The sequence below is a fragment of the Vombatus ursinus genome, unplaced genomic scaffold (genome assembly GCF_900497805.2).
Source record: "Vombatus ursinus unplaced genomic scaffold, bare-nosed wombat genome assembly UNPS02004457.1, whole genome shotgun sequence".
NCBI lineage: Eukaryota > Metazoa > Chordata > Mammalia > Diprotodontia > Vombatidae > Vombatus > Vombatus ursinus.
Window position 1 is genome coordinate 640,694 of NW_020944235.1, and position 14,312 is coordinate 655,005.

Below are 14,312 nucleotides of genomic sequence, written 5' to 3' on the forward strand. Positions count from 1 at the left end.
CTATTATGCTATTGCATTATTTAATTATTCACACTTTGGAGATTGATTTTATGAAGAGGACTGTACACTGATAAATATGAAGGCAAATGATTATTAATTTCTTTTGTATCTAACTTTAAAATAAGATCTATTTTTCATGAACATTGTATAGTTTTGTCAAAAATATTTCTAAGATGAATAGTTCATACCCATTTATCTTAGTAAAAAAAAATTATACCATCAGCCAAACAAAATCAGAGACTGCTGTCAACGTAATTGGCCTGATTTTCTTTTATGAAAAAGGTCTGATACAAATACTATGCTTCAGCCTATTAAGGGGGCCCCTACATAGCCCAGGAGGCTGTTATCGAGGTAACATGATCAGTGTAGACAGCTGAATAGGATAATTCATGCCAAACAAATTCACTTAATGTTCACTTTGAGGCTTGGGTTATCTGGTTTGACTGTCTACATTGATCAATATCAGGAGATAATTGCCAACTCTGCACTTCATTTTGTACTTTGTAGACACAGCCTGAAAGAATAAAAATCTGTTGGCCAGTAATGTTCTTTAATAGAAAAAAAAGGTGCATATTTCTAAGGTTGAGCTCTAGGCAAAATAATTTGAGATTTGGCTTTAACATCTTTTGTCCCTCAGATTGTATTCAGACACCACGATTTCATGAAAAAAATTAAGCATCAAATTGTTTCATGTGAATATTGAGATAGTAAAGATCAATAAATCTCAACTTAATGACATTCCCTTAAAACTCAAAAATACCTTTTGCTGTTACTTTGTATCAATGAGCTAACTGATGTGATGTGAATACATTCAAGCATTTAGCAACTCCATAACACGCTACTTCCACCAGACTTTGAATTGATACCTCTGAGAACAGTTATCTACACCTTCTGTCACGTACTTCTTGAGGGATTGTTAATGGGGTGATTATACCTGAGGACATTAGTGGCTTACTAATATTAACTGGGATTCTTTAATAACAAAAAAGTAAGGTAGTCAAAAAAAAAACTACTTAATCCTATTAGTATTAAGGTCTAATTTTAATGAGACCTGACAGCATTAATAAAGGTCCTTTCAAAAGAGGAATGAGTTTTCTGTTCACACTTATTTTCACTACAGAAGGCGGACTTTGATACTCCAAGCTTTTACTTTCACTACTAAAAAAAGCCCCTAGTATATCATTCCATTGTACTCTCTTGTGATCCCAACACAGCTAAGGAAAAAGCTAATCTGTCCAAAATATGAGGAAATGTTATGAGGAATTACAGCTCCTAAATCTGGTTGGAGAGCATAACAGCCACTCAAAGCTCCATTTTCCTTCAGACAACCACACCACCACCCAACGAAAACAAGTATGGAATCGAGAGTTCATCTACTGCAATCCCCTCATTTTGTACATGGGGGAAAATGAGATCAATACATTAAAACTGTCATGAGTCTTTTAAAGGCAAAGTCATATTTTTTATTTTTATTTTTTTCCTTTTTAGTGAGGCAATCAGGGTTAAGTGACATGCCCATGGTCACACAGCTAGTAAGTGCCAAGTGTCTGAGGCCAGATTTGAGCTCAGGTCCTCCTGACCCCAAGACTGGAGCTCTATCCACTGCATCACCGAGCTGGCCCACAAATTCATATTTTTCACAAAGTTAATGGTGCTAATTGTTTACTGGTTGCGTCTATCCCCTTCTCTTCCCTTTCTCTAACTCACCCTTTTTCAGGCCTTTATTGCCTCTCGCCTGGACAATTATGAAAGTCTTCTAAGTAGTCTCTCTGCCTCTTGACTGTCCAGTTAATTCAGACATAATTCTGTATTGATTTTATTGGAATTATAATTTGGAAACCGATGTCCTTAAATGTTTTGATGCATCTGTGATCTCCTCAATGGGGGAACCTCCTCCACCAATACAGATTACAGTGCATACACGTGTTATTCTGTGTGACTCCTGTCCATGTCCTCTTTTAAATTTCCCTAGTTAAATGGGCAAGTAACGTGCTGAAATTCCTTTAAGGTATCTTACCTTTGAGAGCCTGAAAGGACCTCAAAGGCTGCCATCTCGTCCAATCCTCACATCTTAAAGATGAGGAAACAATGGAATGAAAGAACTGGGCATCTGTTGTTCTTTTTTGTTCTAACTCCTTTTCCAACCATACATTTCTTTAAAGAGCTCTTCTATGCCACGTCATATATCAAATTTGTCACTGGCTATATGAACACACTGCAGCCTATTTGCTAATCAAAGAGATATACTAGGAAGTGCTGAAAAGCGGGCTTAGAGTTCCTTCAGTCAAAGATAAAGAAAACTTCCTTCCTTTGGCTTAGAAAGCATCATATTGCCTTTGTCTCTATCTTTCTACTACAGTTATTGAATTCCACAACCCAGTCGATTTGAATCAAAATTGTTTGCTCTGTTAGATGATTATTTCATAACTTGGAGTTTATAACCTCAGATTTCATTACAAATCTAGCTTCATCACCCATAAGGTGATCCTCATAACTCCAACTCCAACCTTTGTTTCAGGAATAGCTGCAGTTTTCATTCCGTGTGCAGACAACACTCCCCCCTCCCCACTCTCACCATGTCTCATTCGATTAAAAACAGAGATTAGAGACCAGGCCAAGATGACTCAGAAAGCACTCTGGTTCCTAAGGCATTACATGGGGAAAGGGAGGGGTGAATCATGGGAAACTCTCCTGAGAAAAGTGTGCATAGCATGCCACTCTTCAGCAGGCACTGTCAGCCATAGGAACAGTTTCATGTCTGTCTCAAGGGAACCCATCAGTACACTCTGCCACTGGGTTAGTGTGTGAATTTAGCCGCTGATATATGGGAACAGTGATGGAAATCTAAAGCAGAAAATGAAGACATATGTAACAGTATCAGACAAATAAATTTCCCTCCAGATCCTGCCATGGAGAGGAGGTCCCTGTGGTATATATGCCCTGAGTTAGGTTGGGTGCTTGAGGGACATTTCTATTTGTGAAAGTGTTGGCTGCCCTGTCAGGAAGACATATAATATGAAAGGAAGCTTCATACATAACAAGCAATCAAATTAATAAAATAAAAGTGAAAGAGACACTGTCACTTGCTGCTCCAGGCCAGCATCTCTCTAAGAGTCTAGAGTATTCAATGACTTGAACAATTTATCTTGTTCTTTAAATACCACAAAGAAGGAGAATAATGCTATGAAGCCCTCACACAGTTACACCAAATTAAAGGCTAAATCTACGATAATGATTCTAGGGAATTCCTGTCACAGCACCACTTTCCTTAGCATGAAGACATCAAGGTTAGGATAAACTCGTGGGGGGAGCACACAGCTGACTGAATCCAAGGAACAAGAGGAGGCTGACAAGACACCTCTCTTGACTGACGGGAACCGTTCCCTGTAGGGGTTGACCTGATTTGCCGAAAAGGTGAAGTTCACCATTGGCTAGGGTGGGTGAAGGCATATGTGACTTTTCAATTTGCTTTGCTTTTTCGTCTAACAGGCCCCTCCCTCCAAAGTGATTACAACAGCTGATCTACACTTAGAGATCTAGAAAGAAATTAGCTACCTCATCTTTTCTTTATTGACCTTCTAAAAATGTTTTTCTAGTTTAATTTGGTTAATTCAGACATAATTCAGACATTCCATCTCAGAATGGAATAAAATCCCGTGATTCAACTATCCACCAATTAACAAACACTTATCAGATACCTAGTATGTGCCAAGTTACTGTGCTAGGAACTGAGGAAACCAAGAAAAATAAAAACAATCCTCATCCTTGAGAATACCACAGTCTTTTGGGAAAGAAAATATATGCACATGAGTATACATAAAAGAAATACAAGGTCATTTCATTGGAGGGGGAGGGTACACTAGCAACTGAGGAGAACAGGAAAGGCATCAGGCAAGAGGTGGTACTTGGACTGAGCCATGAAGGAAAACTAGTAATTCTGACACAGATGGAAAACGGAGTGTTTTCCAAGTGTGAAAGACAGCCTTTAGAGAAGCTTGGAGACAAGAGATGGAGTGTTGTGGGAGGAACAACAAGGCCGGTTTAGCTGGACTAAAAAGTATGTGAAGGGCAGTAAATATTCCACTACAATAAGGCTGGAAATTAAACCAGAATCCACATTGTGAAGGGAGTTAAAATGCCAAACAAGAGTTTGTATTTGATTTTAGAAGTCATGAGGAGTCACTGGAGTTTAGTAAGAGGCAGAGGGACATATTTGAATCCGGGCTTTAGAAATACCAGTTTGGGAGCTATGAGAGAGGAGAGACATTAGTACTATACTACAGAGTGAGGTGAGCAGAACCAGGAGAACAAATATTAACTATCTATCTAATGGATGCTGGGGCCATCAAGACAAAAATGGAGTTCTCCTCCCTCAAGGTGCTTACATAATAATGGGAGGATATAAGATGTCACAGATGAATATTAAAGTCTGTACAGAGCAATATCAAGTAGGGTTATTTGTGATTGGATTTCTTAATATACCAACATGGAGTTTCCTTAATAAATAAAATTATAATGAATTTCTTACTTATTTGTAGACTCAAAAATCTGTGATTCCATCAATACAGGTATTCCTTCCACCAACTCACAACCCAACTGCTCTGTGAAGTGGTAGACCATCTTCAAGAGCTTCTATGGCTGAAAAAGTAATCCTCCTGCAGTCAATCTGATAAGGGATCTCTCCAAACTAACCTGCAGTGGTCCTCAGATGACACATGTTCAATCTGTCACCAGGCTAGCAATGAAATCTTTTCCAATTTGGTGAGACCTACCAAAATTTGGGTTCTACTGGCACAGTCTCCACAGACACAGGGCCACCCTCACATCATAATTAGGTAGCAGAGTAGGACTTTAGCACTATGTTTATTAACAGATATACTTTTTTCCCCTAGAATTTCTTTAGTATACCAACTCTTTCTACTCCTTTGCCTCCCATCAAATATTTTTTAAGCTTCCACATTCTCTTCTAATCCTTGATTAGCAAGTACTATTCTGCTATCCCTACCTATTCTCAAAAAATAAAGCAAGGTAATATTGATTTCATTTTGCTCTATTTTTTTTTGCAGGAGTGATTGGTGATCCCTTAAAAGAAATGACTATAGAAGGTCTACTTTCAACTTGTAAAAGTTTAGAAAGATCACAGATGAATCCTAAGCTATTTCTTCTCTCTCCCACTTTCCCTAATGCATCACTTTCATGGCAGTACCCTTTTGCAAGTCAAAAGTACACTCAATTAACACCTGCCATGCCATGTGCCTCTGCATGCCCAAAGCCAGGCTTTGTGTCACATTCTCATTATTTTTAATGAGCAGTGAAGACTCATTGTGTATGTCCACAGGGCCATACAGGTACACCTTTACACTAGGTACACCACACAACCCAAAAGCAGAACAAATTTCAGAGCAATTCTACTTCTAAGGCTACCTTAAAGATGGCAGGGCAACCTGTCCCTTTGTCATCTGCTGACATTCTTTCAAAGTCAGCCAAATGACAAGACATTTTTTAACAAAGCTAAAATTAGGCCAGTATTTTATTCCCATTAAATTGTTGGCATGAATCAGAATCAGTGAATCTTCAAGCCAACCTGGAGATTTTGTGGAAGAGTTGCCCTGGGGGAAAGCTGACAAAATTCCTTATTCACTAGGGCACTGAGCTCTAGACACAACAAAGAATACAATTTTTTTTTTCAGGAAGAAGAGGCCTGAAGGGCCAGTCATGTTATATTTGACCTGCTCTCAATTTTAGTTTAACTTATTGAAATTTCCAATTCTCCCAACGACATTAAAAAAACATTCTAGAACAGAAAACTTCCACTTTTGATGTTTAAAATTGATCTAAATATAGAAATCTGAAAGAGGAAGACATTACTAGCTGGGGAAAGAGGAAAGGCTAGCCTCCTGCAGAAGGTAGTAGTTGAGCTGTGCTTTGAAGGAAACCAAAGAAAGGATGAGGAAGGAGAGCGAGGCAAGAGAAGCAAAGCATTTTAGGAATGGTGGCTAGCCACTGCAAAGGCAAAGAGAAGGGAGATAGGCAGATGACACATGTGCAACCTGTCACCAAGCTAGCAATGAAAGATTTTCCAACTTGGTGAGACCTACCAAAATTTGGGTTCTACTGGCACAGTCTCCACAGAACACAGTATTCTAGAAACTACAAGTAAGTCATTGAGTGGAGGGGTGAATTGACTAGATCTCCACTTTAGAAAAATCACCTTTGCTGCTGAGTGGAAAAAGTGTCAGAAAGGATAGAGATTTGAAACAAGGAGACCAGCTAGAAGTCTATTGCAGTAGTCCTGAAGAGGTGCTGAAGGCCTTAATTAGGGTTGTGGCTATTGGAGTGGAGAGAAGAGGACATGTTGTAATGGTAGAAATGAGAAGGTTTGGTCACAGATTGGATATCATGTTGTAATGGTAGAAATGAGAAGGTTTGGTCACAGATTGGATATGTGGGTTAAGTGAAAGTGAGGTGTCCAGAATGACACTGAGGTGGTAGACCGGGATGACTGGAGGATGTTAGTGCTCAGGTGGAGGTAGGGGTTAGAAGGAAAGATAATAAGTCTATGTTTCATGAACATTTGAGTAGCAGCCCACTAATACAAGGAACCTACTTCCCTATTATTTCCCTATCAATAACATATCTTCAAGGCAGTAGAAGGAGCTCTAGATTTGGAATGAGAAGACCCAGGTTCAAATGACCACTCTGACTCTTTCTATGTGCATAGCCTTGGGCAGGTTATTTCATTGCTCTGAGACTCGGTTCTCTCAAACATAAAATGAATGGGCTGCACTAGATGTCCCCTAAGCTTCCGAAGCCCTAAATTTATGGCCCCATACTCAAAATTTCTGATTGATTTGAATGTTCGATAAACTTCCTCTGAGTAACACTTTCTAAAATACAATTATCATAATGATCGCTCTTAAAAGTCAGCTATAGGATTTTCAAATGACAAGCTAGCTAACTGTGTGTAAACTTTTCATAAAGGCCTTTAAATATATTCTTGAAAGAGTGATTTTATGTATTTAATTCAATTCTACCAAGGGACATATATGCTACATATACATACATAGAGAAACCACAACTAAACAAAAGGCATAAAATTGTGTTGGCCTTTGCCTTTTGGGTGGTACTACTAGGCACTGTGTTTAGCCTTCATTAATTGACTAACATGAACACAAATGCCAATTTACACAGGAATATATGTATATATGCAAAATTAAGTTTCATCAAACCCTATGTGGTTGCTAAATTTTTTGATAAGTTTTCTCAACCAAACCCAATTTAGTTTAATCAATCAAGTTAAGCCCTACAAAATCTTGACATGAGCTTCCACTATTCTAACAAAGCAAGAAGTTTTACAGAACAAATACTTTAAAACTCACGTTAAGCAGATGGTACTGTTGAATTCCATTAATGCCAACATCAAGATCAACAGCTGAAGGTACCGGAAATCGGGAATTGATAGCAGTGTTCTCAGGAATTGAAACGTTGATGACCGTCGCAGGAAAGAGTGGGGCATTATCATTGATGTCTTCGATCAGAAAGCGGATCTTGACCAATTTAAAGATTTCATCTGGCAAAACAACTACTTCAACTTCATAAACACAGTGAGTCTCAGCAAAGACACCAGAGCATAATTTTTCACGATCTATGCGTACACCGGTGGTATAGATCTCACCAGTTGCCTCCTCTACCCTCACTAATGCCAGATCCCCACTCTTGTACACTAACTTAAACTGCAAGGGAGTCGAGAGTGTCTTCTCTGGTGAGAATGTCAAGTTGAGATCCTTCACCAGATCACCTATCAGGACATTTTCAGGTAGTTCTTCTAGTATGGTGTAATTCTTTTCCATTGCGGCACACTGAACTACGGCACAAGCCAGCAGGAGAATGAACTTGTAAGTTCCAGAAAAAATACCCATCTCGGCAATGGATATTATGCTCCTCAGAAAAAACCGAAAAATAACTGACAAAGAGAGAAAGAAGATAAGAGTAGTAAAACATCATTAAGTTCACAGGCTAACTGAATGCGGAAAACATAAAGTTGAAGAAAGGAAATAGTTCTGAATCCAAGTGAATTGAAGATTGTTTCAACTCACATTAATGTAATGCCACCTGTCTGTAGAAACATTATGACAGTGATGACTAACTACTGGGTACCAAAGGCTTTACCTACATTCTCACATTTAACAATGAGAAATGTTAAAAGATTAAATTTGTTCTCAATCTGATGTTAGGTTTTTACGTTAGGGTTAAAGATGTCAATAGAAGTTCAGGGGAGCCTTTTCATTATAAATTCCTATGGAAATGTATACAAAACCAGATATTCTTAAGATTCTGCATACATATTTCAGGATCTTTGGGCAAGAGGCATATGAAGAAGAAAAAGCATAGGAGATACATATGGCTAATAATCAACAATGTTCAATCATTTCAGCCATATGTTTTGGCTATTAATGTACCAGTCCTATATTAGTGATCTAAGTATTTCACTTGAGTGTTGCTATTTTTCTTAAAATGTCTAGTTATTGGTGACAGGAAGACATGATCTCATCAGAAATAAGTCATTTAAGTATAAATACCCTAAGGCAATTTCTGAATTTTGTCCAAGGATATTATAGCAGTACCTAGAGTTGTGAAAAGTGCCATAGAATTATTAGTATCTATCCTGAGAAAAGACACTGCAATGACATTTTCCTCCCAGGGAGTCCAATTTGACCTATTTATTGATCGATGCATGTGGAAGTATTGTGTAAACTGGAAAGGATAAACATCTCTAAGAGATGGTTAGTATTGTCCCCTCCCCCCACAATCTTGTTCCTCCATAGACAAGTTAAGAATAAGCCTAGAGAACATCCTAATGCTCACTATTGGTTCCTTCTGTCTGTCACTATTTTAAATTGCTAATTTCCTCCAAGACATGCTAAAGCAAAGCATAATCTAACACTAACAAGGAATAACTTCTATTTAGTATCTAGTAAACAGAAAATCAGATAGTTCTAAGAACCATCATCTTCACTGCCCTTCTATTTATTAAAAAAAAAGATATATACAGTCAATTCTTTTTAAATTCCATTTGGTATCGCTAATGATGTTGTAAGAGCTTCAAGTCACAATGTCACATCTTTAAAACTCGATTTAAACATTTAGTGATGTTTTCCGCTTAGATGTTTAAACACTTGACGATGTTTTACTACTCTTTTCTTGTTTTCTTTATCAGTTATTTTTCAGGATTTTTTGAGGACCATAATATCCATTGCCGAGATGAATTTTCTTTCTGGAACTTCCACGTCCACTCTCCGATTGACTTGTGTCATGTTCACTCTGCCGCACAAGAAAGATTTCTCACCAAACAACAAGAACCACCCGAAGAAGTTCTGACAGGCGACCTGGTGAACAATTGTATACCTTTTCTCTCACAACAGAAAAGACGTTGTTGACTCCGTCGTAGGTTAAGTTTGTGTACAAGAGTGGGGATCTGCCATCAGTGAGGGTAGAGAAGACAACCGATGAGATCTATACTACCGGTGTACGCATAGATCATGAATAATTATGCTCAACTTACATACAACATACATACTCACCAATATGCCACATATGTGTGATAGTTGATTTTCATAAAACTTATACGTGAAAATTGCTCTCGTTTTGTATCCATTGCATATATCCTTTCTACCCCATGCATAGATATTAGTCCATGGACATATTAGCCTGTCTTCTCCAAATTAGAAGACAGTTGTTGCCTAAAATCAGAAATGAACTGGATCTAGGGCTTTAAAAAAAATCAAGGTAATTTAAAAGTTTCTTTCAGTGCATTGACATTTTTTAAAATTTGGAGTGTTTTATTTGAATGAAAAATTAACTAAATTCATTTCACTTTTAAAGCTCACTGTCCATTCAAATAAAAAAAAATAACTATCTTTGTGTTCATTGTTTTTTAATTTAACAAAAATGCTTTTAAAACTACTTACTTTTTTTTACATCTTAAATTGAGCTGATTTATGCATGTGATGGTGTTTTATTAAAGGTTTGCTTACAAATGGATCAGTTTTTACATATGAGCCTTGACATTTACATTAAAATACCATTGACTGTTTTTGGTCACACGTATTGGGATGAAGGACAACTCTAGGCAAGCATGGGACAATAAAGCATTCAATTTAGAGTTAGAGACCTGAGTTTGAATGCTAGGACTGCCATTTACTACCTGTGTTAACCTTGACAAGTTATATAACTTCTCTGGGCCCCAATTTCCTCATTTGTAAATTAAGGTGGTTGAATGAGATGAATTCTAGTTTTAAATTTGTGGTTTGAAATAAGCTAGAGGGGACCAATTCTCAGTAATCATGGATCTAAAGCTGAAAGAGACCTTAGAGGTCATCAAAGCCAACTCTCTCATTTTATAGATGAGGAAACTAAGGCCCAAGGAGGTAAAATGACTTACCCAAGGCAAGGTCACAAAGATTTAAAAAAAAAATCATAGATTTAAAGTACTTTAAACTTCTCAACTAGTTCAGCCTTCAGGTAGGTAAATGACTAAAATGGCATTCTGGTTTAGACCAAATTTAATTCACTAGGCTTCAAGTGAGGCAATACATACCCTTAAAACAGGCCATCGTGTATTATGGTCAGGTGTCTAGAAACATACTCAATTTGGGACATTTGTGTTCTAAATTTATTATACTAATGGAAATGTGCCTTGGCCACCAGAATTTCCCTCCTAGTGTTAAATGTAGTATCACGAGACTAGTATAATAATGGAGTTTAAATAGCTTTAAAAGTGTTCCTGCTAAAACATCAGTGATGTGAAGGTGGGAAATTTGCTTATGAAATAAATATTTGTAAGGGGGTGGGGGGAAAAGGGAGAGAGAAAAGGGAGGAGAAAGAGCAAAAGAAAAAGGAAGAGGAGGGAGAGAAAGTGAGGCACAGAAATGAGAAGGGAGAGAGGAAGAGGTGAAGGTAAAGGAAATGGGAAAAGAAATGAGAGTCAGAGGGAGGGAAGGAAGGGGAGAGAAATGGAGATGGAGGAGGAGAGACCGAGGAAGAGGAAAGAGAATGAGGGAGGGAGGAAGGGAGAAAAAGAAGTCAGGAAGGCCTCAGAGAATCCTTCCCTCTCCTGTTCCTGCCCTCCCATAAGTTCCAGAGAGAGATTCACCCAATAAACTTCTTTCTTTCAATGGAGGAGGGAGAAAGAGAAAAGGGGGGAAGAGGAAAAGAAAAAAAAGGAAGAGGGGGAGAGAAAGACAGGACGAGAAAAGAGGGGCAGAAAGGAGAGATGGATAGAATACCTGCCTCAGGCAAATTTATAAAGTCCACCATGTGGCTTTTAAAGTCCTCTATAACCTGATCCTGACCTACCTCTCCAGCCTTGTTTTACCCTTCTCTCCTTCCTTCCCCCAGCAAACCAGCCAGCCTGGCTTTCTTGCTGTTTGTCACATATACCACTCCATTTCCCACATCCATGCTTTTGCACTGGTTGTCCCTATGTCTAGAATGCACTACCTCCTCACCTCCAACACTTAGAATCCCTTGCTTACTTCAAAACTCAGCTCAAGAACTCCATTGCTTACACAAAGCCTTTCTTGACCCCCCAGCTTTTTTCTAACTGCAGTATGTTCTGGACTGCAACCATGAGACTACTGAGGCAGGTATGGCTACAAAAAAGAACAAAAAAAACAACTTAAAAGGTTGCTATATGAGAAGCACTGTCTTTGAACTGCATCCTGCATCCTTGATGGCCACCAAGAACAGACTAAACTCATGACAGCAGAACCTTCCAAACGATCTTAATTATTTTTGTACGGGATTTTTTTATCTCCTCTAGTCTCTTTCCTTCCAACTCCTCAAAACTTGCAAATACTTTCTCATTTTGCCTCATCAGCCCTCCTTTTGAAAATCATCTCAAATCACATTTTCTCAACTGGAGATTTTCTGCCAGTTTCCTTTTCTCTCTCAAATATTGGGCTGCTTCTAGGATTCTACCAGTGTGGGCCTTCCCTTCACAACTCAGCCATGCTTGCCTCTCCTGTTCCTGCCCTCCCATAAGTTCCAGAGAGTGATTCACCCAACATAAGAAAGGGGAAAAGGGACTTCCTCCTTTTCTCTTTGATCTCTACCACCACAAAACAGTTTACCATGTTCTTCTACTCAAACTCCAATGACTCCCTGTTGCCTTTAGAATCAAATTTATAAAGTCCACCGTGTGGCTTTTAAAGTCCTCTATAACCTGATCCTGACCTACCTCTCCAGCCTTGTTTTACCTTTCTCTCCTTCCTTCCCCCAGCAAACCAGCCAGCCTGGCTTTCTTGCTGTTTGTCACATATACCACTCCATTTCCCACATCCATGCCTTTGCACTGGTTGTCCCTGTGTCTAGAACGCACTACCTCCTCACCTCCAACACTTAGAATCCCTTGCTTACTTCAAAACTCAGCTCAAGAACTCCATTGCTTACACAAAGCCTTTCTTGACCCCCCAGCTGCTAGTGCTTCTCCTACTAAATAATCTGGAATTGATTTGGTACATCTTTTGTATAATCTCATATATGTGCATGTGTCCCCTCATAGAATGTAAGGTCCTCAAGAGGAGAGACTTCCATTGACTTTGTATCTCTAGCACATAGAACAGTGACTGGCACATATTGGGCAGTTAAAAATGTTTGCTGATTAATTGATTGATTGATAGGCATTTGCTATAGGAAAAAAATAAGGCAAATTTTTCTTTGAACCACATCTCATTCTACCAGATGGTGGATTATAATTAAATAGGGGTTAATGTAGCCATCAGGCACTTAGTGGTCAAAAAAAATCTGCTAACAGGGTGGTCATTTAAAAAGTCATTATGGAAAGGTATTAATACATATAAGCATCTAATGAAGGAAATGCCCTTTTATTGGTGATCAATAACAATAGCAATGTTTTTGCAGTGGTCATAATGACAGGATTTATTATGGTAAGATATAAATATCTTTCCAAGGATGTTATGGTCTATTTTGGGTAGATAATGAATTATTCTAATGATATGTACCAGTGAAAATAGGTACATCTTATTTTTTAAAATTATGTATATGCATACATATGGGAACATAATAATTGAAAATTTTATACCATGCAAATTTCTTGCTTACAGTGAGTCACAAGAGAGGTTTCTACTAAGGAAATAAGATGGTCTAAGTCATTGCTAGAAATGGGAGCTTAAATAGGTAACGTTTCTAGTCCTATAATGCCACAATTCATAAACTCTTTTTTTTAAGGTTGTTCCCATATGCCTCTCAGCATTGATGAACCAGGGCTACAAATGTTAAATATTCCTGGTGAAATGGTAAGCAATCCTAATGGAGAGGAGATTGTGGTAAACAACACACCTAGTAAACAACACACCCAACTATTTTGGGTGACCTAGTATTTTTAGCACTACCTATATGCTGTTGAGCACTGGGATTATATAATAGACCTAACTTTAAGAGAGTCTTTCTCTCTTGTGAATTACTGGCCTTACACTCCTTTACTAAAGTGAGGATAAGAATACCTCATTGATACTTACTATACCATTCCCATGCACATATGTATTCTATATATTTTTCTATTCACTGTGCATCTAAGAAATCTATGCATGCCATCTTACAAACACCACACAAAATTTACAAATACTGAAATGCAAGCAATTGCCATCATTCACCCTTAAGTATCATTCATTACTACAACTGGCAGAAAACCACAGTCTATCTACACTGCATACACATTGCATGATCTACTCCCTAGAGAGAAAATTCTGAATCAAGAGTGAGACCTAATTTGAGGTGTTCAGGCTAAATCAGCTGCATCATCCTCAATCTTAGAAGTACTTGCACCAAATGGAACTCCCTGGTCCTAAAGTGGGTTACAAATGGACCACCCTCAAGTACCAAGTGAATGATTGCCCAGACATTCGAGAAGGAACCTCAGGGGCTTTCTAGTCCAGTGCTGTCATTTCATAGATAAGAAAACCGATTCATGGAGTTGAAGTGACTTGTCCAAGGTCACTTGGGTCATAAACAGCAGAGTCAGGATACAAACCAAGGTCTTCTGACTCTAAATACCTCATTCTTTCCACTGCTCATGTTCCTTAGACTCCCTAAAACAGGGATAAGATGGCCTCACTGAATTTCCCAGCCTTGCCCCTATTTTACCATTTTCTCCCCAGTTTCCGGAGCTGCCTATGTAATTTATTTAATGGTGCCTTAGTTAATTAAAATACAATGGGGGTGGGGGAGGGGTTTGTTTATTTATAGTTGCCTGGCCAATACTGTTACAATTAAAAAGAGAATCCTCCCTTCTT

General features: G+C 38.3%; 1 protein-coding gene across 1 annotated transcript in view; it reads right to left on the bottom strand.

Annotated features, from left to right (window-relative positions):
* LOC114023975 (protocadherin-11 X-linked-like) overlaps positions 1 to 7,929 on the bottom strand; it is a 169,976-nt gene extending 162,047 nt beyond the window's left edge. The window contains exon 1 of the mRNA XM_027836762.1: positions 7,380 to 7,929. Coding sequence (XP_027692563.1) covers positions 7,380 to 7,919 — 540 coding nt within the window. The 5' untranslated portion in view covers positions 7,920 to 7,929. The remainder of the gene's footprint in view (positions 1 to 7,379) is intronic.
* Between the last annotated feature and the right edge of the window lie 6,383 nt (positions 7,930 to 14,312).